At 39.2% G+C, this 25,900-nt stretch overlaps 2 protein-coding genes across 4 annotated transcripts in view; one reads left to right on the top strand and one right to left on the bottom strand.

The window, feature by feature from the left end:
- ANKRD28 (ankyrin repeat domain 28) overlaps positions 1–16,633 on the top strand; it is a 98,321-nt gene extending 81,688 nt beyond the window's left edge. Inside the window, exons 14-28 of one of the 3 annotated variants that reach the window (XM_015853703.2) lie at positions 315–455; positions 3,856–3,967; positions 4,542–4,568; positions 5,340–5,414; positions 6,230–6,431; positions 7,546–7,633; positions 8,276–8,393; positions 8,672–8,891; positions 9,293–9,380; positions 9,477–9,560; positions 10,049–10,194; positions 10,371–10,453; positions 11,346–11,428; positions 13,301–13,392; positions 14,571–16,633. In XM_015853703.2, coding sequence (XP_015709189.1) covers positions 315–455; positions 3,856–3,967; positions 4,542–4,568; positions 5,340–5,414; positions 6,230–6,431; positions 7,546–7,633; positions 8,276–8,393; positions 8,672–8,891; positions 9,293–9,380; positions 9,477–9,560; positions 10,049–10,194; positions 10,371–10,453; positions 11,346–11,428; positions 13,301–13,392; positions 14,571–14,857 — 1,846 coding nt within the window. In that variant the 3' untranslated portion in view covers positions 14,858–16,633. The remainder of the gene's footprint in view (positions 1–314; positions 456–3,855; positions 3,968–4,541; positions 4,569–5,339; positions 5,415–6,229; positions 6,432–7,545; positions 7,634–8,275; positions 8,394–8,671; positions 8,892–9,292; positions 9,381–9,476; positions 9,561–10,048; positions 10,195–10,370; positions 10,454–11,345; positions 11,429–13,300; positions 13,393–14,570) is intronic. The other 2 variants (XM_015853704.2, XM_032443194.1) reach the window with 2 other exon arrangements.
- Positions 16,634–19,555: 2,922 nt separating this feature from the next.
- BTD (biotinidase) lies at positions 19,556–25,743 on the bottom strand. The gene is given in 4 exon segments (XM_015853713.2): positions 19,556–21,893; positions 22,623–22,772; positions 24,475–24,706; positions 25,164–25,743. Coding segments are annotated over 4 exon segments (1,590 nt in total). The 5' UTR covers positions 25,187–25,743; the 3' UTR covers positions 19,556–20,708.
- Between the last annotated feature and the right edge of the window lie 157 nt (positions 25,744–25,900).

The following is a 25,900-nucleotide window of genomic DNA, read 5'->3' as shown; positions in this document are numbered from 1 at the left end:
TTGGAAGTACCTACTTAACCACTAATAATGTCTAATGTAAACTGTTTTTCTCTGTACGTTTAAACAAGAAATTTCATATAGAACTTCTCATACCACAGTGTGTGGTGGCTGACAGATATTCCTAGATAGTCTGTGTTATTAAATGGCCCCTCAAAGATAATTCTTAATATTGTATTTATGTGTAACTTCGCTGCAGAGATTTGCTAAAAAGGGAAAGGAGGATATAAGTTTTATTTTCATTTGCATTTTCTGTCTCTCTAGTATTATTTTGCTGGTATTTACCTTTGTACTTTTTATTCAAATGTGTACTAAAGAACTCCACTCCATTATGCTGCTGCCAATTGTAATTATCAGTGCCTGTTTGCCCTTGTGGGATCTGGAGCTAGTGTGAACGACCTTGATGAGAGGGGTTGTACACCTCTGCACTATGCAGCCGCATCAGACACAGATGGAAAGTAAGTGTGGCATGCTTTGTCCTACAGAAATTATCTTTAGAAACATCTGAGCTGGGACTTTTGGGTGCATTCTCCCATCAGCTTTGCTGAACACATCTTTTGTATTTTTTAAAGGTTAAAACTGACAGTGACTTGTTCATGGTATGGAAAATACTGTTGAGATAAATTAATGTGTTGTACTTTTTTAATTACATTCTGTAATGCAGGTGTCCTGATGGCAAGCAGAGGTTTTGATTCCATCTGCTGTGTAGTAGTGGTTGAGTAAATGTTGTCTTGGGGGGGGGTGCTGTGTAACTTTCTGATGGCTGTAACCAGCAGGGCCATCAAATTTTGATGAACGTTGGGGTGTTTTGTGGACGGTTCTTCACATTGCCCCCAAATCTGCATAGTTAGTCGGAAATACTCTGTAAACTAAACTGTGAACAGCAGTAGGCCTCTATCAGGATAAAGATGATCTAGATATTGAAATGTGAGACCACTTTATCCATTTGGGATGTGATTATGATATTCATGTTCAGCATTACAACTGTCTTGGTATACATTTTTGCTAAGTAGTTAAACGTGCACTAATGAAATGCATCCAAAAGCCTTTATAAATCCCTAAGTACCTTTTGCGCGTGTCAGTTTTGTAACTGATGATTGTACTTAAAATAGATTGGACTTATGTTCGTGCATACACATGAAGCTTATGCAGATAGCATAAAATTGATGAGGTTTGTTGAGTGTCAGGTATTGTGTACGTAACAGGCTTAGGCGGAGAGTCTCTTCTGTGTGTGCACTTTCACACAGAGGTCAAAACAGGCTGGCGTGCAGCATCCCATTTCAAAGGCATGCAGCGGCGCCTTCCTGGAAAGTAATGCTTTTTGATGCCATATCATCTTGTTGGAGTACAGCAGTTTTTAAAAGGTGAAGTAGCATTTGGAACGAGGCTTGTAACTTGATGGAATTCTGAAGGATAAACAAGGAATATTTTCATGGCCACGTAACATGTACAAATGCATTCAGTTCCGTCTGGAATTTGTTGAGATAGTACTGCTTTAACTGCACTCTTACATGTGTCATCCAAAATCCGGGAAGAAAACTCTAACTCCAGTGTGGTGTTAGAAAGCAGCATTCCTTTATTCCTCACAATACGTACCAGGTGACTTGACAAACCAAGCACACTCTCTCAGAGTTCAGGTTCTACATTTAAACAGTTAATACATTGACGTACTTATTCATCCTTTCCCAAAAGCTCATTAATATATGTTAATATCCTTGTGTGCATGCATGATGGTGGCCTCTGCTGGTTTTAGACCACTTACTTTCTCCTCATTATTCCACCATCAGCTTCATGGCAGTGACTTTTGGCTGACCTTTAGCTGTTCTTTCCCAGTTGGACAAATTTCCACTGCATGTTATACCGTAACGAGCAACTTTCTATCTTAGTGCACTATAACCCAAAACAGTATATGTGAAATCTGAGGAAGAAGTCCTTGCACCTGGTGGATGCAAAGATAAAAGTAGTCTGTCCTGACTCCAGTGCTCCTGTGTAGCAGGATAGTTGGGAATAGCGAGGCTGATCACATACCAAGTGCAGCTAAACTGTAAAGTGTTAGAACTAGCACTTATTGATTCCTTTTGCTAAACTAATGCATTGGTCCTTAAACTAATATGCTGATCCCTGTTGCTAAAGCAGCCTCTTCCACACAGAGAGCTAAGGTTAATTTTAGCTTCACAGTTGCTGAGAAAACCTCCAAACAGCCATAGTTCTTCAAAGAGTGTTATTTTTTCCTCCTGCCTTATACAAGGTACAGTTGCAAATTATGATGGCAGTACTGCAGAGCTTTAGGAGATAACTCAAACTCGTCTTGAAAAGCCATGCAGTTTTACTGTTCTGATTAACAGTTGGCTCTCTGCAAGACAGACTACAGAGCAGAATGGCCCAAGGGAGAAGCTTATAATGTTGATGCAGCACGATGATTAGTTACAGCTGGAAAGCCAGTGCTGCTCAGCTCATATTCAAAATAGGAATCAAGCTAAAAATGATCACTGATTTGGAATACAAAGCCTGGGAAAAATGTCAGGAAGTGATCTACAAGTATATGGAAATTCCAAGTGTATTTAAGTGTGTTTTTATGGTCTTTGTTCAGATTCTTTCAAGACTGAATTTGGAGACAAGGATGTTTTTGTTGAAAATTATTTTCCTGTTTGTTCCTGTCTGCAAATGCTTCAGATCTGGAATGTACACCCAGTAAGCCTTACTTTGGCAGTATAAGAGAAAGATGGTCACAGGCTAAAGCAAACTAAGCAGTATGTTAGGGGGAAAAACCGTGATCTTTCTACATATATTAAAATTATTAAATAGCGCATCACCAAAGGAATGGGAAATAAGTTAAATTTATTAGGGCTTTCAGAATTTTTGATTTATCTCCTTTTTGAGAGGCTTTTTCAAGATGCTCAAGTATTCAAAAAGATGCAAAGTTCATCTTTCTGGTTGAGAAGAAACAGTAGAAGTATTGATTGGGTTTTTTATCTGTTGGGATGCTACTTGACAACTTCAAAAGCCTTCACTTCTTGCAGAGCATGTTGAGTTTTCTGCAAAAGGACAAATTCACAAAGTACAAAATGGAAGAAATTTGATAGATAAGGCCATTGGTCTTCTTTGTTTTTAAGCTCTGCAGAACTTCTGTTAAATGGTGAGCAGCGTGAAATTATGAACACTTAGGAATCGTGTGGTGTTCACATATGAAGTCTTTCTTAACAAAAAAAAATAGTACTAGTTCTTTAAGAGAGAGAGCTGACATCAATATCCCATTTCTCATCCTCCTGGCTTGAGTGTCAGTGCTTGAAACTGCTGATTGCGTTCTGCCTCATAACCTCAAGTTACAAGAGGAATGATTGGTAGGATATGAGAATGTCATCAACTGTGTTTAGAGTGTGTACATATATAAATCAATACATTAGTGTCTGGTAGTGGAATAAAGTCAGCATGGCTCTACTGAACTATAGATTCTGAAGAACTCAGCTGTTAGTTCTTTTCCTTCCATATTAGGTGCAGAAAAAGCATAGTGTTATATTGTATAAAGTACAAAAATGGTAATCATTTATATTAATGAATGTATCATCGGCCGTGTTGTCTAGGAGAAAAATAGCCATGAAATATTAACTGTAGCCAGGTCATGATTTAGAAGGTTCTGGATGTACATAGAGAAGGATTCTTTCAGATTTTGGAAACTTTGAGATTGACCTTAGCACTCGGTGTACTCAGTTAGGTGTTCTTTAGTCCCAGCCAATATCACATATTAAATTGCTAGTCTTCTTTGCTGCATTCTATTTTCCAAATGAGTTGGAATGATTTATCACTATAAACTTGAAATTCAACGTTTAGATATATGGTTCCATATTTCAATTTAAACAGGTGCCTGGAATACTTGCTAAGAAATGATGCCAATCCAGGGATCCGAGACAAGCAAGGATACAATGCAGTTCATTATTCTGCTGCTTACGGTCATCGCTTGTGTCTTGAATTGGTAAGAAAACTTCATTACAGGTGAAGGATGTAACATCTGTCCTCACAGAGCATGATGCAAAGGCCTGGGCATTCCTCTACTTTCATTCTTGACATTAACTTAGGTAGTTCGTGGTCTTCAGTCCCCATGAGAATACATCTGTAAACTCTTCGTACTCTTAAAATACTCTGAAGTAGGCTGGTTGAGGATATGTGACATTGGTTTTCTGATGTTTTTTTAAATTAGAATAAATGGTTAATTTTTTTCTTCGTGGCTAAAGTAAAATATCCACACGTGTCCTCCAGAGGAGCGTTAAGAAACTTTGCAGGTTTCATCTGGACAAGTAAATCTAAATGTAGGGAAAACCTGTCAAGTAAGGATGCCTTAAAATAATTCCCATCGTAACAGTAAACTAATGGCCTTGCAATTGAATTTTAGATACTTTTTAATGGATCCCTTTGAAAAAAAACATGCATCTTACTTGATAGGAGAGAATTTTGTCAGCTCTGTGTTGTACAATGTAATACTTTTATGCAGATCATACTTTTATATTCAGATGTATTAAAATAACAATTCTGAATGTTTTTAATTGCAGATTGCGAGTGAAACGCCTCTCGATGTTGTAAGTGTCTGTAATTTCTCACTTGTAAAGTTCTAGGCAGCAAAAAGGGAACGTGTCATTTTAAAAATGCTGCTCCTTATTTTAGACTTAGTCAAATATGTCTTCAGAGCCTGGACAGATTGTTTAATTTCAGTTGCAGTGAAGGTTTAATTGCAAGTCAGCATTGCAAAATACAAAAATATTTCGAAGCCATGAGCTGACTTAAACTTATGTATGACTGGTGTAAAAATAGTGATTGTGAAAACTCAGTGAACTGAACATATTGGGTGTTCACAAACACTTTGTTTTGATTCTGCTACTGTGAAAAGCTAAATGCAGTCATGAAGAAGATCCAGGATTAAAACTTGAAAGACATTTGAAAGCACCAGATAGAAATATATATGTGTGTTATTTTCCCTGCAGTTGTTCTTCTCACCAGTCCTGAATTTTCCTTTGTGTGAACATCATCTATTTTATTTCATACGATTCCTTTGGAAAGTCTTAATTTTACACTGATTTCTGATTTGATTATTGCATTATTACGCAAAATTAAGCAGCTTTAGGGGATGATTATGGGGGAGGGGTTGCAGTAATTGCAGTTCAGAGCCATTAAAAAATTGGAATGAATCTGGAATTGTTAAGGAAACTGTAGTCCTCTTTATTTTTAGGGTTTTTTTTACCCTGATATTCTGTCTTATTTTTTAATCTGTGTATACTGGAAGGTCGCAGTTGTTGCTGAATGTTTTTAAAGGTGAGGAGTTTTTGTACTCACTCAGACTTTTCTCTCTTAAGCTAATGGAAACATCAGGTACTGACATGCTGAACGATTCAGACAACAGAGCACCTATAAGTCCATTACATTTAGCTGTAAGTATTTCAGTTGTCAGTGATGAGACCTCGTCCAGTTGTTGGCATAGTTTTGATTCATCCTGGTTTTGTTTTTGGTGGTGGTGGGTTTTTTTGTTTTGTTTTTTAAGTATGTTGATAAAATAAATTATACCTGAAAATACATTGCGTAATCACCCTAAATATAGGATGATTTTTGCCTTTCACTTGAAATTTGCTTTGTGGAACTGCCTTGACTTTTAATCTTATAATTAAGATTTATGTTATGAGTTATAGTAGTTAAGCTTTTATAAAAACTTGTTCTACGAATAATGTTGTGGGGTTTTTTAACCATCATCATTTATTATGAGAAATGTTTATCTTCAGTACTTCAAGAAAAAATTGCAAAGACAACAGGAGAAAAGCAAAGCTGTTGAAAATGTTTAGAAGTTGGGAACTGAAAAACAGCTCAGTATGTAACTTTATTCTTTTCACTGGACTTCTAGCAGTGGAAAAACCTCAACGTACTTTCTGAAAATAACCTAGGTCTCATGTAGTTACGTATATTGCTATATATATGGCTAAGGGAAAAGTAATCTCATACTGGTAAAAGAAAGCTGTTAAAGAGACTGTTCCTGGAAATGAGCTTTTTCTGGGAATAGAGGTTACATATCTATGAGAAAAAATTCAGAGTTTACTATGGAAGCTATAAAGAGTTCTCAAAATTAGTTGTAAATATTTGGTAATGATCCATATGCTGCATCAGGAGCTCTTCCATTTGTGAAAATAAAACTACTGTCTTCACTGTTTCATTTATGTAATCATGGGAAAACTGATGAATTTTCTCATTCTCTTAGGCCTACCACGGCCACCATCAAGCTCTGGAAGTGCTGGTACAGTCGCTGCTTGACCTTGATGTGAGGAATAACAATGGAAGGACGCCACTGGATCTTGCTGCCTTCAAGGGACACGTCGAATGTGTAGATGTGCTCATTAATCAGGGAGCATCAATCTTGGTGAAAGATTATGTTGTGAAGAGAACCCCAATACATGCAGCAGGTTTGTGCTAACTGACAGACCCTAAAATTTTGGCTTTTGAAGTGGATCTTTCTTCCTCTTTGTAAGTCTCTTAGTGTTCGAAGAACTGTGTTGAGGAATGAAAGATCACTTTTAGGTTACTGTTAAGACTTAAGACTTCTAGATTTTTATATACTTACAGGTATAGATTATATTACTAAGGGTGATAGAGGTGAAATCCTCTATTAACCCCATAAATCATTTTAGCTTGTGAATTACTGTTCCATGCTACTTTCTAAAAGAGAGTAACGTTTTGGTTTGGAAAGGACTTAAGATCATTTAGTTCCAAAGTTGTCCATTCAGCAGCAAGACTAATTGCACTGAGAAGTGTCAACAACATGTTCTTGTTTCTCTCCTCATCTTTCACACGGCCCAAATTTAGATATGTGATGTGTGTTGCCTGTCCTGGCCATAAAATACTTCTGTCAGTTTGAGAAGAGACTAGAAAACTCTGTTTTGTTTCTCCATGTTTTTAATTCACTCCTTACTGCGTATTTTCAAATAATAGCAAACCTTCGCAGTATTTTCTTCCTGCCTTCTAGGAAATTGTCTACAAACTCAAAATATGGCAGCATGCTTTAGTCTCTTATTTTTTTTTTCCTGTCTTTTAAAATAGATTTATTTGCATTGGCATTATTGTTGTGGGCTACGTGGCTACACTTGCTAACAAACTCCATGTATGACTGTGTATGTGTTCGCTTGTTTTAAGGCATAGGTATAAGTTGTGATATTGTATTTAATTTTTCCTTCTTATGAACAGCATATTGGCATATACTCCTACAGCTGATGTGTGCAACCCCATTTGTAGGTTAAAAACAAATACCTGTTGGGAGCTGACAGTTGCAATTGATTCTGTGTAATACTATATAATAGTGAATACCTATTCTCTGAAATCAAGTGCTCATATTTTTTGTTATTATGTATAAATATATATGTCTTATAATATATATGTATATATTAAAATCAATTATATCAGTGATAAAGGTGTACACTGGCTTCTCAAACTATTGAGCCTTAGTATGAGCAAGTTGCTGTTCTCTTTCTGCTGCAAACTTGAAGACAATTCTCATAAAACTGATATTTTGGTGTTTTACAGCTACAAACGGTCACTCTGAATGTTTGCGACTATTGATAGGAAATGCGGAACCACAGAATGCAGTGGATATTCAAGATGGAAATGGACAGTAAGTTTTAAAAATGTACATTCTAATATTCACAAATTGCTTCACTTTATAAAAGGGCAAAAATAAGATTTTACATAGGTGATTTTTAATTTGTTGCTATCAAAGGAGGTGATATTTGAACTAAGACAAACAAGTGTGTATTTTGCAATAAGCAGCTTTGGCAGTGAAAAATATCTTGTTCAGTTGGGAATATTTCAGCCAGGAATTCTGAATTAGTGGAAATAAATTAATTTTCTTGAATCTCCTGGTACTCTTGGAATTAAGGTGGTGCTACAGAAGCTCATTGATAGTCTAAATTTTCAGTGTTCTTTGGTAGTGCCTGGTGCCAGGATAAGAGGAAACAGCTACAAACTGAAACACAGGGAGTTCCATCTGAGTATCAGAAGGTTTTTCTTTACTGTGAGGGTGACAGAGCACAGAGGCTGCCCCAAAAAGGTTATATAGTCTCCTCTGTTAGCATCTTCAAAAGCCACCTGGACATGAGCTTGAGTAGCCTGATCTGGGTGTTCCTGCTGGAGCAGGGGTTGGACCTGGTAAACCCAAAGGTCTCTGCCAACCTCAGCCGTTCTGTGTGTGTTCCAGCTGAGCATTGGCCTGTTAGATTTCCGTGTAAATTACGCTTTAATTTCCCTCTCTGTGTAGGACTCCTTTGATGTTGTCCGTTCTCAATGGGCACACGGACTGTGTTTATTCACTTCTTAACAAAGGAGCAAACGTTGATGCCAAAGATAAGTGGGGAAGGACAGCATTACACAGAGGGGTAAGAGAATATTTCCTTTCTTTCTTCTCCAGTATTGTACATGCTGAGTTAAAATACGGGCTTAGTAATTCTGTTGGATTTCCTGAGTCTTGTAATGTTGCTGTAAAAGCTGTTGACTGCAGGAGACCCAAAATACGACTTTTTGTCATGGGGTGGGGGAGATTGTTAATAGATAGAATAAAATTGTTATATGTGCCAAATAAGTTTTGGTTTTCTGGTTTTTTTTCCGTTGTTCACTACATGAACATTTGCAAACTTGTTTCATTTCTTTCTCACAGGCAGTCACTGGGCATGAGGAATGTGTGGAAGCACTACTTCAACATGGTGCTAAGTCCTTATTAAGAGACTGTAGGGGGCGAACCCCTATACATTTGTCAGCTGCTTGTGGACATATAGGTGTTCTAGGAGCTCTGTTGCAGTCAGCTACATCTGTGGATGCAGTACCTACAATAGCAGACAATCATGGCTATACATCGCTGCACTGGGCCTGTTATAATGGTAAACACGGAAGCGTCCTGTGGGGGAATGTATCTCTCTGTAGGCATAGTGTCTCATAAAGGACTTCCAGTACTGCTAAAGCATTCTGAATCTGAATTAAGTATTCAGCAGTGAAGTTAAAATTGAGGATCAAATAGTGGAGATGCTGGCCGTTTTCACATTCTTGTATACTTTCTCCTGACAAGCACATATTCTTTTTAATGCAAAACCTCTCCTTCATCAAATGGCGTGACAGTTAAATACATACAATTGGTAATACTGATAGAAGTTTCTTATACTTTAAAACTACTTTAAAACTCGAGAATAAAGTGTTGCTTAATCTGATTTAGATAAATATTTTTTCTAAATCATAAGTAGGTCTTTTCCCTTCTTCTTCACTCCTATCTCTGCATTTGCTTCAGGTCACGACAGCTGTGTAGAACTCCTCCTGGAACAAGAAGTTTTCCAGAAAATGGAAGGGAACGCTTTCAGTCCATTGCATTGTGCTGTGTAAGGAAAAGCAAAATTATTCTTCATAGACTTTATCACAGTATTTAACAAAAGATTTTTCATTCTGTAAATAACAGCTTGTTTAATTCTTCGTAGGATAAATGACAATGAAGGTGCTGCAGAAATGTTAATTGATACATTAGGTGCTGGTATTGTAAATTCAACAGATTCAAAGGGAAGGTAAGTGTGCATCTGTATGGTGGAAGAATGTATGTAGTGCTTGCATTCACTCTGCTAAATTCTGTTGTTGTTTGTGTTTTTTTTCTATGACTACTTAGATTATTTCCTGTTTCCCCCTTTTTTGTTCTTTGAAGATTATTTTAAATCCCGAGTAAGAAAAAAATCGAGATTTTTAAAAAAATCTAGTTCTGATTCAGTAAACCTGAATTGGCTTTTTGTCATGTAGGCACAGTTAAAATTGCATCCCTTTGTGACTATTATTTTATGTATTATTTTATGTTTTTTTCTCTGAATCAAATTGTATCCATACTGTGAACTACACAGATCAGAGTTATGTATTTGAAACTTGAAGGTAATTTCCCGAAGGCACCTGTCTCTTAACATTCCTGATCCCAACTATCAATGGGAATGACTGCCCACTCTTTGTACCTACAGTCAGGTCTGTCTGTAGGAAGCACAACTGAGCATGACCGTGTGATCTGTTTCAGGACTCCTCTTCATGCAGCAGCTTTTACAGATCACGTTGAGTGTCTACAGCTTCTACTCAGTCACAATGCTCAAGTAAATGCTGTAGATGCTTCTGGGAAAACACCTTTAATGATGGCTGCAGAAAATGGACAGACAAATACTGTTGGTAAAGTATCTATTTCTGCTGTTCAGTGTGTTGATCTTACAACAGATGAAGCTACCTTATCAGTTGATCATTGTGGATATATTTTGTGAAAATAACATATTCATTTTGCACAAATGTGAACTGTTAAGACTTTACAGACTGTGCTTTCAGTTAATACAAACCTTTATTTCTTGCAGAGGTGCTGGTTAGCAGTGCTAAGGCTGATCTGACTTTGCAAGATAGTTGTAAGAACACAGCACTCCATTTGGCTTGCAGCAAGGTATATGCATAGTCTGACCTCTCTGGTACTTTGTGTTATCAATCATTGTTTGTAGATAAGTGTGCTCTTGCAACCCAGAAGGCCAACTGTTTTCTGGGCTGCATTAAAAAACACGTGGCCATCAGAGAGGGGGAAGTGGTTGTCCCACTCTCTCTACTCAGCTCTTGTGAGGCCCCATCTGGAGCACTGCATCCAGGCCTGGGGTCCCCAGTACAAGAAAGATGCTGAGCTCTTGGAGCAGGTCTAGGGGAGGGCCACTAAAATGATCAGGGGGCTGGAACACCTCTTGTATCAGAAAGTGTTGAAGGAACTGGGTTTGTTTAGCTTTGAAAAGAGAAGGCTCTGGGAAGACCTCATTGTGGCCTTTCAATACTTGAAGGGAGCATATAAACAAGAAGGGGAACAGCTGTTTACGAGAGTGGATGGGACAAGAGGGAATGGTTTTAAACTAAGGTTTAGGTTAAATAATTAGGAGAAATTACTTGAAATACTTGAAGAGAGCATATAAACAAGAAGGGGAACAGCTGTTTACAAGGGTGGATAGTGACAGGACAAGGGGAAATGGTTTTAAACTAAGACAGGTTTAGGTCAAATAATTAGGAGGAATTTTTTCACTCAGAGGGTGGTGAAGCACTGGAACAGGCTGCCCAAGGAGGTTGTGGATGCCCCATCCCTGGAGGCATTCAAGGCTGGGCTGGATGTGGCTCTGGGAAGCCTGGTCTGGTGGTTGGCGGCCCTGGACACAGCACAGGGCTTGAAACTACATGATCATTGTGGTCCTTTTCAAACCAGGCCATTCTATGATTCTATAAGAACTTAATATGTTGGAAAGACATTGAAAGCTTTTTTTGAAGGTTATTTGTTATGTGACAAATGTTTGTTCTGTATTAAGGGTCATGAAACTAGTGCCTTGTTAATACTGGAGAAGATTACGGACAGAAACCTCATCAATGCCACCAACGCAGCCTTGCAAACGTATGTATCCACAGAGTGTTTTTTTTCAGATTGCTTTTTGGTGTGTTTCTTGCTAAAACTTTCTTATGAAGAGAAATATTCTTGGGGATTTTTTTTTTCCTAAATTGACTGAATTTTGTTGGAATTGCTAAATACCACGAGGTGGACTAACCTGACGTGAGAAGGTGTAAAAGGAGGGAAAGGACGAGAAATAAATCTTAATGTGTTGTGATTCCCTGTGTTGGAGAGCATTGTCCAAATGCTCCTTGAACTCCGGCAGGTTTGGGCCGTAACACTGCCCTGAGAGGCCGTTCCATGCCTGACCACCCTCAGTATTCTCAATGCTTCCTGAAGATCTACTATCAAGTAGAATGAATCCTGTTTTGTTAGCACAACATTATAGGGAAAGCTTAGAATGCATAAGTCATACTGTGAAATGTATTTCAGAATGAGCTACTAAAATAACTCTTCTGCATTCTTTTTTTTACTATTACTTTTTTATTCTCTTAAAGAATGTATTTGTGTTGTAGGCAGTATTTGGTACCTGATATGTAGCTAAGTTACACACGTGGATTCTTGGATTGCTTTAGGAATGCTGTCACACAGACCAAGCACCAAAACATCCAAGTAACTTGTGCATTTCCCTGGCCTTGCATCCCTTCTGGAATCTCTCATGTTCAAACTCCTACTGTTTTACCAACTGTTCTAAGAGACCTTTTTGAACCAAGGAGTTGGTTCTATCACAGGCTCATCTTGCTCCACCGCGTGCCTTGGCTCATCTGATCTGATCAGCAGATGCTGTGGGGAAAATCAGATGCGTATTTGTACCTCCATAAAATATTTGTGCACATTTCAGCAGCTGTTCAAAATATTACTGGTGGGGCAAATCTCCATAACTAAACTGGCTGTAACCTAAACAGCTTTCGTCAGAAACAGCATCTTTCCTACATTGTGACAGGTCTAGTGGTTGTTGGCACTATATTAAAATGATTCTTTGCATCTTTCATTGTATCTGTGTTGTGCATTTGTTCTTTAATACTTCAACATAAGCACCACAGATAGAGCTTTTCCTGGTTTTGTCTTCTGCATTTCGTTTGCTTTCAAATCAAAATAGTGCTCACAGTTAATGCAAACAATTGTGAGAACCTCAAAACGACTGAAAAGCAATAGAAGGCAGATAGTTGTGTTTCCTGCTGGGTGGTGGCGGTAGGATTTCTTTAAACCAGTGGGAATCGATCCTGGAAAACTGCATTTATAAAAGGTATAATCAGAGCAGTTGTGGTAAAGTTACACTTTGCTCAGTACATCAAGACTGCACACAAGACGTGGTTGATAGTTTGAGGTTTTCAAAGTAATTTGTTTTGCACCTCACTTTATGCGGTCTGAATTTTTCATCTCTGGTCACAAAGGAATGTAGTGGTTTCTGGAAGGCAGATTGATGAAATGCTGCTGTGTGTCTTGAAAGCATTAATATGCAATAAATAATGTACTGATATTTGTATTCTAATGATTATTGCCAGTGACACAGTAGGCCTCAGATGTGACATGGTCTATTAAAACTGTTCAGTGAAGGATTTAATAACAGGAAGGTATGGGTGACTCTCAATTTTTTATTGTGACGAAGTTCACAAGCAGGTTTATCATTTCCAGCAGCTGCTTCCTCACATGTGGTTCCATTAATAAGAAGTAATAATAAAAATACAAAACTATTGCTCTCTTGTTTCTCTGCAGCAAGAAAATAGCTTTGTTAATTTTCCTTTTGTATCCCCTGTATTTGGGTAAATAACATACATGTAAAAATACATCAGTAATCATTTAACACGATGCAGTCTGTCTGTCTTGTGTATTACGTTTTGTTCTAAGGTTTATCTACCAGTTTGTTTGTCTTCACAGACCTCTGCATGTTGCTGCTCGAAATGGACTAACAGTCGTAGTTCAAGAACTCCTAGGAAAGGGAGCAAGTGTACTTGCTGTGGATGAGAATGGTAAGAATGAATTTAACTTTACTTCCCCATAAGCAGCAATGCTTTAAAACTCAACTCACTGGAATGCAGTAACCATGTGGAAATTTCATATGAACCTTCCAGTAGGTTCCCCCATAGAAAAAGCAGCATGTTGAGGATGGCTCATTTTAGGGGAAGGAAAGTTTTTAGAGCAATTCAGCTCGTGGTATAGAAATATTTGGTGTATGTTTGGTCTGATAATGTGTATGCTGTGAATACACTGCTGTATTGGAAACAGAAAAACATAACGGTCAAAGGAAAGTCGAATGTTCAGTTGTTAAGCTGTATGGAATGGCACCCATTTTGTCTGGGTGAGAAGTATTGGTGGTAGCTTTTAAAAGAGGGTGTGAATTACACATGTCAGTTAGAGATCTCAGGGTCTCAGGCTTCTGGCTCATTAGAGCTTTTTGTCACACGTGAGTGAGAAGAAGTAGTGGAATTTTAGAAACCACTGAGAATAAATCGCACACCTTGTAAGGACAAAAGTGTGTGAGACCCACTGACGTCTTATTTACTAATTTTCACATATGAAATCTATGATCGCAATATGCCTTGTAACTCAAAACTTGTTTGGGGGGCTTTGGGGGGCTATTTTTAGTGGTTTTCTTGTTCTGTTTCATTTTTGTGGGATTTTTTTTGTCTCTTTTTTTTCCATACAGGATGTGCTTGATTAATAGTTCTAATTAGATTTCCATTTTGGGAAGCTTGTCCTCTCTTGATGTTTGCTGTGACTTTCCTTTTACAGGGCTTCTTAAATTGACATGGGTGATTTAAGGTTCATTCCTCCCCTGAAACAGGTTAAAGGGTAAAGGAAACTCCCTACAATGAAAAGACAGGAAAACATCCTTTCTTTTTGGAGTTTCGGGTTCTCATCAGAACTGTGTCAGCTGGAGACATCGTCTGTGTTTTGTGTGGGTTCTTCATGTGCAGCCCGTCGGTGCCGTGCTGGGCTGGATCTTTGACATAACAGTTGTCTGTACAGAAGTCACAGTTCTCTGGCAGCCAGGGGGGAGCTCACTAACATTTACTCTTCTCTTTAAATCTGCTAATACTTTAAATTTAAAACAGCTCCTCAGTGCTATTTAATCCAATTCCTCTCTGTGGTTCCTGTAATAGCAATGACGTTTGTACGTTATCATTTTGTCTTTCTCGGCTTCCAGGTTACACACCAGCTCTGGCCTGTGCACCCAACAAGGATGTGGCCGATTGCCTCGCTCTCATCCTGGCCACGATGATGCCCGTTTCATCAAGCAGCACGTTACCTTCCCTGACATTCAATGCCATTAATCATTACACCAACACCTCTAAAACTGTCACCTTCGATTCCTTGCCAATCATGAGGAGTGATCATAGCTCTTATTGTACTTTCAACAATATTGGCAGGGAGGATGGCTACCCCTATACAGAAGAAGACGAACTCAATGACTCAGATTCTGAGACCTATTGAACTCTGCATTTTGTGGGGCTGGAGAGCAACCTCTGACACTTGGAAGGTCGTCACGTTTGTGCTTTTGAAAAAAGCTGTTGGGATTTGAATACAAAGAAGAGGACAGACCTTCGGAGGATGCTTTTTATCGTGGTTGCGTATAACAAAATCCATGAGACTCGGGAAGGATTTTTAAGAGCATATTTTGCAGAAGAAGCAGAAATTCTTGGATAAATTCTTGGAACCTGAGGCAAAAAAAAATTTAAAAAATCAATTTAAAGAATGTCAAAACTGCTCTATATAACTGTTCTGCCATTCTGTGTCTGGTGCCGGGAGTAACTTGTGCAGAGTGGGTGCCCTCCTCGATGTCAGTGAACACAGCACCGTTGTACAACGCAGAGGGGGCCGGATTGAACTATTGTCAATAGAACAAAAATCATTTTGAAGGCAATAAAAGAGTTTGGTACAGTAGGCATCGTTTGTGCTGCAAATTGCCAAAGGACCAAATAACTTAAAAGGTGGTTTTTTTGTTTTATTTTGTTTTGTTTTGTTTTTAATTAAAGACCTTTTTGTGAAAACTGGAATAGAATCGCGGAGAAGTCGTTTTAACCAAACCTTAATTCCTTCTGGGAAAGAAGCTTAAGATTTGGTTTGAAGTGTTGATTTTTTGTTGCTGTTTACCATCTTAAAGCCTTCTGACACCATTAAATGTACCGTGAAAGAAAAGCAGGTTTATTTTTTTTAAATTTTGTTTTCTTTTTCCTTTTAGACAACAGGAAAATGGAATTTGTCATACTTTTCTAATACTAAAACTAAACCAGCTAACAAGGTGAAGTCAGGGTGAAAAATGTACAGTGTAATAAACAAGGGAAGGGTGGGAGATGGGGGGGGGAGGGGAAGCGGTCATTGTTGCACAGGTTTAGACTTCTAAACTTCGGTGGTTTGAATTGAGATTATTATTATTTTTAATTTAAAATACGTAACTTGGAAACTATGAAACTGCATAAAGGGAATGGAAATGTCTCCATAGCCCCGTCGGGAGTGAGAGTTCTTTTTGACGACGTGTCCGCTTCCTTACATCGACAGATTTGTACGTAAAGCTCCAATTGTAAAATCCCCCACTGCTGGTTTTTGGTTTTGAATCCTGGAGTTACTGGGGGAGGGGGAGGGGAATTTCAAAGTATATTTCCCTGTTAGAAAGAAGTCCAGTGTCTGGTCTGTGGGAAGAGCTGTGTATCTTTGTTGTGCTCCGTTTAGAACTGAACAGCAGAAGCAGGTCCCCTAATGGCGTTTGGCCTCACACGAAGATTTCTATTTTTTTTTATTTATAACAGACTACTGTGTTTTTTTAATTGCCCGAAGAACAGAAAACTGACATAAGCAAGATGGAGTCTCATCTGTTCAATATGAGTACTTACTTTATTTGGCTCTGCTTTAACTACAACTGTTACTTTTTGAGTGAACTGGCTGATGTACGTGCAAGGAATCCTTGCATGTCCTGGTGAAGTACCAATAAATTACTGCAAACCGATTCAAATTTCCTTTTTATCCTTTTTGTATTGTGAAACTGGAAATCTTTATGATATTGTAAATTATCATCTGTTTTTCTGAACATAATGTGGAAACACGGGACAATATTTTGATCTATTTGATAATTTTGTGGGTTTTTTTGAAGAATTAATGAGCATGTACATAGAAATAGTGACTGCTTGAATACTGTATTTACCTGCACTCTTTCAGTACTTCAAGATTCTTGTATATTTTACGGAGTATAATAAAACCCAAATGTGAGTTCTACTAAGGAATAATTTATTTGTATCTATGGCAAAGTCTCTGTTGAACTATTAGAATGTATAAAATCTGCTTTCCAAAGGCTCTGTGATCTTAAACTGAAGGTGAGCAATTGCAATTTCAAGTAACTTTAAACATTAATTAATTATTCCTCTGGGCATTCTTTGAAGTATCACTTCCTTAACCATTTGTGCCTGTGTTTGTTGTTTGCAGTGTTTGTCTTGGAACAGACTTAGATGACTTCAGGGCGATCGCGGTCTCCATTTGCTTCCCTCTCAGTCTCAAAGTACACAGCTTTGTGGGAGTGACTGACGTGCTTTGGCCGAGCGTTCAGGCAGCTCAGAAGGTCCATATTGGCTGTCTTGAGATTTACTATCTAAATACCGAGCTTGTAAGAGCATGGATCCGTTCATCCTCACTTGAATCAGAATGGCAAGTAGCATCTGCGGTATTGGAAAGGTAAATAGCTAGATGTTTCTGTTGATGAAGCTGTCAAGTTTTTAAGGTGTTTGATTTTTACTACAAGCTGTTGACTCCATTTAGGGATTCAGAGTTGCATGTATGTCTCGTCATTAGAGTTCATGCAGTGAGCCTGGAGATCTCCGTTTGCATGAATTTACCTACTGGATAGGACAGTAATTGTGCGTTGTAACTGGGACTCTTACAAGAAGATGGTCTGATTCCTGCAATGGAACAAAGTTTGTTTAAAAAGCACTGCTTGTCAGGGATTGCTTTCCTAACAAGAGGTCAAGAAACAGAAGGTTCCTTGTTTCCATAAGACAAACGATGCTGTCTGCAGTTGGTGTCATCATTGGCTTTTGGTGTTCTTGTTTTTTTTAAGACCCGAATGGAGGTCTGCTGCTTTTATTAATTAATACTGTTATATTCACACCCTTCAACCAAACAACTGCTTGGATTTTCACCAGGAGAGAGCAGTACGGCACAGCTGGCCCATTGAAGCAATGCAGTGAGATAAAATAAGCCCTTCTGATACTGGGGGGGAAATAAAAATAAATATTGACGGGACTTCAGTAACGACAACAACCAGCTCTGATCAGCTCTCTGTGCACTCCGACTGCTGCTGTGCTTTAGGGGTTATTCCCTTCTCAGGATAAACATTACGCGGTAGAAAATGCCAAGTTAGCACAGAACTCACTGGACTGAATAACTTGTTTTCAGATTGCTGCGTTTGGTTTGTGTAAATGCTTCATCCTCACACAATGAAGAATCCATCTTTTTTCTTCCTTTGTTGTCCTTTTTCCTCCCCTTTCAGGAGTGACCCCTCTGTAATGAAGATTCTTAAAGTAACACTCTATAAAGTCTCGCCTCCTACTGTTTTATTTCCTATTACTACTTATTGCTCATCCAACTCCTGGATTTCTCCAGAACAACCATATAAAGTTCTGCTCCGGTTAACATCTGAAGAATGGGTGCTAAAAAAAACCCAGAGCTGTTATGTTATGTGTGACAATTAATGTTTATAGATTCTTCAGCCCCATAATTTTGCTTTTAAGAATTAGCTTCATGTCTCACCCAAAGATTCTGTCCACTTAAAAGCAACGAATACTGTAATAATTCAAATACCATTTTCTGTTTATATCCTAGTTTGAGAGAGCTCAGTAAAACCTTGTAAGCAGAAGTGAATACCATTCAGAGCAGATCGCTGTGAGGAGTTCTGTCATTAACCATGGGATTGGCTGTTGCCCCAGCTGCAGGAAGAGGGGAAGCACAAAAGAAGTCTGAAATATTCCCCTCACCACTAAAAACCAAACTGAGCAAGAACAGCCAGTCACTTCGACCTCCGATTATTGGTGGTATTTTGTCATTTCTGTTAATGTGCATAAATGGAGATGGGTGTTGGTTCGTTCTAGCCGCTAAATGTGTGCATGTCACTCACTGTTCTTCAGGTTCTCCTGGAGTTGTGAATCATTGTTTGGTTCTTCAGTTTAGCTGGTATGTCTGAAGCAGCCAAAGAGGACAGTCTGTAACAGAGCTCCTCTTGGGCTTTCTGTGATGACAGGGTTTTGATCAATGCTCCAAGGCTGGGCTGTGCCCAACAAGGCTGGCACCGCTGTTCTGTGGTGGTTTCAGCAAGCTCTTGAAGCTCAGTCACTTCAATGTAGTTATCTCCCTGTAAAGATCTCCTCCTACAAGCTTGCACCAACTTTGTGTGTTTTGAAGAACTTCCTTTGTTCTGAACTGCTTGTCCAGCTCCGTTACCAGTTCCTGACATGCTGAGCCTGTTCATGTGCCTCTCAAGAAATGAACTCCAAAGTCCTGTTTGTGACATTTCTTTGCTGTATTTTCTGGCAGTTCCTTTCAACATACCCAGAGTATCCTTACAACTACCTGGATAACTCAGCACCAGGTCCCTTATAAAGAAACCCAATACCTTCTGTGCTGTTACTCCCAGCTAAACAGGGCTTTTGTGATTTCCACCTCACAGACAGCGTTCTGTGCTCCTTCTCAGCCGGTTTCTTTTGTCTCAATACAAACATCTTCCACCTCCTGAACACGTTAAAATTAATCTGCTGATTTAAAGCTGTTTTTGAGTTAAGCTGTGCTTCTTGCATGGCAGAAGGTCTGCGCTGTCTGGTTTGATTGCCCTACCAGACAGAAAATGTTTAGGAAGCTTTACTAAAACTGTTTTATATCCACTGAAGGGCAATGATGGTCTGGGTTATGATATGTTTCTTCTGCCTGTGTGACCTTCAGCTTTGCTAAGGGCTACTCACACTTTCAGTAAACGATGTGGCTTATTTTCCTTTATGAAACCTGAAAGTGAATTTTTGCCCAAAGTGGATTATTGAGCAGTATAATATACTTCTTGCCACAGTTCTTTGAGTATGAACCAAACTGAGAATTACACACCTCCTGTTTACAGCTCCTCCCAGCAACTAGGATAACAGACAGCACCTGGAACACAAGGACACACGCAAGGAACAACTGTGTTTATTAGTTACTTAACAGCCATTACATGGATGAAGTTGTAACAGCCTGTGAGAGCCCCCAGAATTATAATGGTTCAGAAGAAACTATTTTCTCTAATTTTAAGCCCAAAATAATATCCTTTAAACATTCTTTTGCAGGCATCTCCACTGCAGTAGAAGTTTGTTGCTGCAGCACAGTATTTATAGCATCCAATCTAGCTATGGCTGTGGAAAGAATGCTGTGTTTCAACAGCAGGAACCTGCCACCTGGCAAACAATTTATGTACAAACCCTACTGTCCCACAACTCCTTGTGTGCTTTGCACAGCTCTGACTGAATGCATTTACAATGTTGGAGTTGCCTCCAAGTCAGAACAGGCGTGCAATGACTTCTCTTTAAAAAGGGAAAGTCAAAGTACCGAAGTGGTCCATAACATAGTGCTGGTAGTTGTTGATGAGTTTTCTTTAAACACAGTATCTTGCCCAGGAGCATGGAAATTATGCCTTAATGAAGGCTATTATTTCAGTATAGCATTTAATATACTCCTTCCCAGACCAGTTGTTCCGCAGATGTTCACAGTGGTAACACATAGTTACCGTTACATGTGTGAGATAACTCACTGAGGTCGCTAACAGCCAAGTGGCCAGTAAATTGTGAAGATTTCAGATGGCAGAGGGGAAAGGAATTGAGAGTAAGGAAAAAGAACCTTAGCACTCTAACAAGAAATCAGATCCCCATGCTATTCAAGCTACATGCATCTATTTATTTGCCTATATTTGTGTAATCAGTGCAATTCCCTTTCCTATTTTTCTTCCTTTTTTAAATGGTTTTCCACTCCCAGCAGAACCCCAGAAAACCAAAGAACTAAATTAAAAGGGGCAAATTCAGTTGAAATGAGATTATTTTCCTAATATGAAATATCTCAAACACACTGTAACAAGCCTTTAGACTCGCAAGGCGGTTCATTTACTTTTAGAAAGACATAAACTTCCAAGCGCGCTGTGGTTTATAGTCTCTTTGGTCATCACTTGAAATGTAGAATTAGAATTAGACAGTCATGTAACAAACATACCTGAAGATTCTGAATTACGGGTGTTGGATGTTCATGTTGAGATAGACACTAGAAAATCTGTTGCAGTTTAATATCTGTGCTAGTCCTTCTCATACCATCGTCCATACAGAGCAGCTGTCAGTAGGCCATTAGAAGTTCTGTTTTTGCTTAGGAAATAGTGGTTGTTTTTCCAGCCCATGTGATCAGCATAGTCCAAGGTAATCCCAGATGTCAGCAGTAAAGGAAAGATGTAAGGAGTACTCATATTTCCCCAGAGCTGGAAATCTATCAGAGCAGTGGCATCTGTAACCTCCTGCCCACAGGTGCTAAAGCTGAGACCTCCACACTTTACTAATGCACAGGCCTGGACATAGTATATGCCATTCACTGTATGGAGCCCATCAAAAGCTCCCAAAGCATTTAATTAATCAGTTAAAACATCTCTCCTATAATTTAAGTAGCAACAAAGAGTATTGGCACAAACCTGAAGTTCTCCTTTTTCCTCCCATACAGGAACAAAAGTAAAATTGTCATACATCATTTCTGCATAGAATAGGGGAGGCGACTGTTGATTTCCCTTTTCTGATACTTTGCCAGGGGCCTCCTGTCTTTCTGGAAAGCAAACCCGGTCATCCCCTGAGGTACTCGTCAAAGTATTGCATGAATGATGCACATTCTCTCTTAATTTTTCATTATGCTCCAAATTGGTTTTGTAATCTGTGCTAATGACGGGAATTTCTGCTACTATGAGCTTGCCACCGTGACTTTCCATGTTATGGTAGATAAATGATTTGACTGGAGTGTATATGCCGCTCCCCGTCATGCCCAGGGTAGGGTGGTGGATATTAGCTGCTAAAATATTGACACTGAAGGCTGTCGCAAAAGCTTGTTGAAATTCTACAGCAGACAGTAGCGGGAGCTGGTTCATCCAGGCAGTCGGATATACAATCTGTTTTACATTGTATTGTCTGATTAGATTCACTGCTGGCTCGAAGAAGAGTATGTCAAAGCAAGTAAACATTCCAAACTTGCCAGCAAAAGGGGTATCAAAGAGCTTATAATCAGGCTCTGGAGCGGTATCAAAGGCATATTCAAAGTACAGATTGTGTTTACGGTACGTGGCTACCAGTGTACCAGCACTGTTGAACACCACGTTGGTATTGAACTGGTATCTTCCGTCACGTGGACAGCGAGGGTCGGTGTGCTCACAGGGTTGCTTAGTTCCTAAGTTTGCCACCAGGAATATTTTGTTCTTCAGTGCCATGCAGCTCAGACGCTTAAGAACCTACGGGACCAAGAAACAGAGGAAGTTTTATTGCAGCAATATATTTAATGCTTTTCAAATGACTGTTTTCAACTGGAATTTGAACACACTTAAATTTATCTGTGTGTAAAATTTAAACACAGTGATGAATTTGTGATGAATGATATTGGAAATCATTCTTCTCTAGACCAAAAAGTACTTCAGATAGTCATTACAGAATGGCCTTAAAAAAAACTAATTTTTATTTCCTGCAAAGTAAGTAAATATATAAATCTCATGAAGGCTTTACAATCGTTAATGACCTTACGATCTCTTGCCTTCTACTGAAGCAGCAGCTAGACCAATTACCAAGTAACACCAAAGTGGCGGAGTGGTAAAATGGCGATTTATTGAAACACACACATCCTTATATAAACTACGCCTTTCGTGTCCACCTACTGCATTACACGTCACTAAGATGCTTCTGGAAATTGGGGAAGGGCCTGTCACGTAACATCCCGATAAGTTCCCCGTATTTCGCCTAATACAACAATCTCACCACTCATAAACAAGCTGAACTTCCATGTATTTATTCAAAGACTTCTTCTAAGAATGAAAGCAGAATAAACAGAATCCATTAAAGCAGCCTGGTGACTAGAGTTGTTACGGTTCCTTTTTATTTCCCTAAGCAAAACTAGATTTGTGCACTTGGGAGCACAAACGTAGCTTTTAGTTATTCCACTTCTCTACAGAAAGTGTTCCTATATTTACCTCTGTGTCATTGAACAAATACTTCTCTCTGCATGGATTCCACTTCACGGAGGCGGAATGCGGAACAAAATCTAAGTAAGGATAAATTGATCTTCTTGTGAAGTTGAAGCCATGGATTCCATCTTCGGGAAAAACAATGATCTGTGCCCCCTGTATGTAAAACAAAGGCATGTTTTGTAGGAATAGCAAAACCAACCTAAGAATGAAATGAAAAAGGGGCAATATTTTGGCTAAAGAAACTTAACTGGAGTATGTTTGGATTGGAATATAGTTTGAAAACATCATTTCTTTAACAAACACAGTGGGTGTAACTGTGTTTAAAAAACCAACTCATTTAACCTGACTCATAATTTTACCTTCATAAATAACTGATTTGGTGTTATTTTAGGGGAAGGCAAAAATGAGCAAACTTCATCTGAATTCCTACCAGAAATAGTCTTTTACATGAGTCATGAGAACATTATCATTCAGGTTAAAGACTTGTTTCAGAACTATGCCATTTGTGGACGTAGCCTGTGGGAGATGGTGTGCCCCGGTGGTGCAGTGGTAGCAATGCCGCGTTGCAACATCGGGGCCTGGGTTTGAATCCCCCCTGTGGCGCAAGTGGTAGAAGTGCCGCTCTGCTACACAGAGGCTCAAATCCCGGGGGTTGGACTCGATGATCTCTAAGGTCCCTTCCAACCCGCACGAGATCTATTATATTATTATTATTATCTATCAAAGTTGCAGTATCTGCATCAAATATGCAGCAGCTGTATCAGAGGTGCAGAACAACTTGAGCACAGCCTGTATAGCTCGGTTAGGTACACAGGGCTGGAGAGGGCACTGGCAGCACTGATCTCAAACAGTTTGACTACGGTCTAGCAGCTGTGCAGCCATCACAGGTCTGGGGTGGCACTGCCTAAAATTATGCTAAAATTATGGGACAGCTGTTTTTATTGAGAAATAAGAACTCCTTTTAAATCAGAGCATCACTCACTCAAATCCGCACGAGTTCTTAAAAGTCAGTTCAAACGTGCTATCTTTGCTACTGCTTTGGGATCATGTATGTTATCACAGATACGGTACTGCATAAAAATAGCTGTCGTGCTTCTGGACTGCAAGGCCTCGTAACCCAAATTTCTCAAACAAAAACAAAATAAATCCACATTCTGAAGTTATGCAAAAATGGTAGTTGTTCTGTTCCAAAAAATAATAGATTTGTTTAACTTGTGTAACTTGCAAGTCACTTCTTCTCTGCGCAGGGACAGCAAAGCCTGCTCCTCTGGCTAGAAGCACAGTAAGACTTCTTCAGGAAGAAGGGAAAGGAGGCTGTGTGTAAGAACTGCCAGAAATACCACTATTTCTCCTTGGAATGTATTTAGACTGAGTACCAGCCCATGGAGAGAAGGGGAAAGGAATGGAAAACTTTACTTCCAGAAAGCTGTTAACGGTGGAACATTCATTTCCAAGGCATTAAACTTTGGAGTTTAGAAACATGCAGGAATTTCCATTGAGAGTGCTGGAATAAAACCAAAACCAAAGACAGAAAACAATATTTTAATAAAGACATTCTATTGAAGAAAACAGAAAGGAGTTGGATATCCAGATTAAAATAGAAAGTTAATTCCCCTGTACTAAATAACTATAGGTGCATTCTTCCAAGCTTGGAATAACTCAAGTCAGACAAGCTGCTAAAGGGCTTGATTCTTTTTCAGAGCTGCTGGCAGGTCAGAATGTCTGAAAAAAAAGCCCATAGTGATGTATATAAATACGGCTGTAGTTGCCTGGGAACACAAATGTGAAAGATTATCCTCAAATAGCACTTAGCTATATATACATAGGACACACGCAACTGCTGCTGAGCCGCTACCTGTCTCGCAGCAGCCGCTGCTTGCTGCTCATAGATGTCCAGGTTTCTGCCCATGAGTTCCAGCGCAGCCTGTCGACCAACGAGGGCTGTTGGGTTAGGACTCAGGATGGACTCATGTTCATACACAGCAGCAACATAACGCGCCTCCTCCTTAACTCTTCCTGAGACAACTTGATAGCAGAAAAAGCAGACAGACAGCTTCCAGCACAGATCCATGTTGTATGCCATAAATCTAGAGCAAAAAAACCCAAACAGGTGTGGAGGAGAGTGGAGCTTCAGTGATAACCCGTGCCAGGAATTTAAACTTCATATTAAATATGGACTGTAAGTGAGATTTTGCAGCGTTTGAACTGACGGTGTTGCTTTTAAATTCCTGAACAGAGAGATGCAGATTGTTCCTACAACTTCATCCTATCTATGATGTTGCTTTAAAAAACTGCTTTTTGCTGCATACTTAGTTGCACTGTCTCCTTGCTGGATCTCCCTTTAGTTCTTGTTTGCCTATAGACCTATTGCACCACCTAACAAAATATCTCTGGGAACAGCTAAAAGCAGCTCACAATGTGCACTTTCTCCCCCAGCTGGTAAGGATGGTGCTTTACATGTAGCAGTTCCTAGAATTACTAGGTCCAAGTGTGACTTAGTTATTCAGTGCCACTAAGCTCAATGTTATGTTTGATTTTCCTGACCTTGAACTCGATTGTGTGTCCATACATACATGCCTCCAGCACTGAACTTAAGTTACCTAAAGCAGAATAAAAATAGAAGACAGCACTGGCATCTCTGGAAACATTCATGTTAAAAATACTCCATTTATATAAATAGTTCTGACAGCCACGTACAGTAAGTTCCTCTTGCTATTCTACAACGCACTCCTTGAGGAAAAGAGTACTTAGGGGGAGTCATTTGGCAATGCTTGTCAAACCTGAGGCTCCAACTTTGCTACTGAGATCTGATCAGCATTTAGCAATAACCAGGTGCAAGAAAATATATAGAGCAGCAGCAGGGAGTGGTAGAGAGAAAGGAATCCTCTCACTGTTAAGGAAGCCAATGAAAATAAACACGCTGTTACACTTCAGTGACAAAACTCTTCTATCTATCATCCCTTCAGAGCCAAAATGCCTATTTAGGACAGGAATGGGTTCACATTGGCCATTCCTTAAGGAAGCTGTCAACAAAGATGTAACTGGAATTCTTCTCTACTAGCAGTGGAAAAACTTAGAGAGTTTCAGATCACAGGATTGAATTGCAATGTATCAGATATGTCTTATAAAGCCAAACATACCCGCGCAGAAGATTAACAGGGCATCCAAAAAGAAGGGATTCACATCAGTATCTCAAATATTTCCAACAAGGAGAAAACAAACCGTGGCTGAAAAATGAGAATTCTCTGCATTAATCAGCGAAATGCACCATTTTGTAGTAG

This window comes from Coturnix japonica, chromosome 2 (assembly GCF_001577835.2).
Source record: "Coturnix japonica isolate 7356 chromosome 2, Coturnix japonica 2.1, whole genome shotgun sequence".
NCBI classification, from domain to species: Eukaryota; Metazoa; Chordata; class Aves; order Galliformes; family Phasianidae; genus Coturnix; species Coturnix japonica.
Note: the sequence above shows the minus strand (reverse complement) of the source record. Positions and strands in the feature narration are given on the sequence as shown.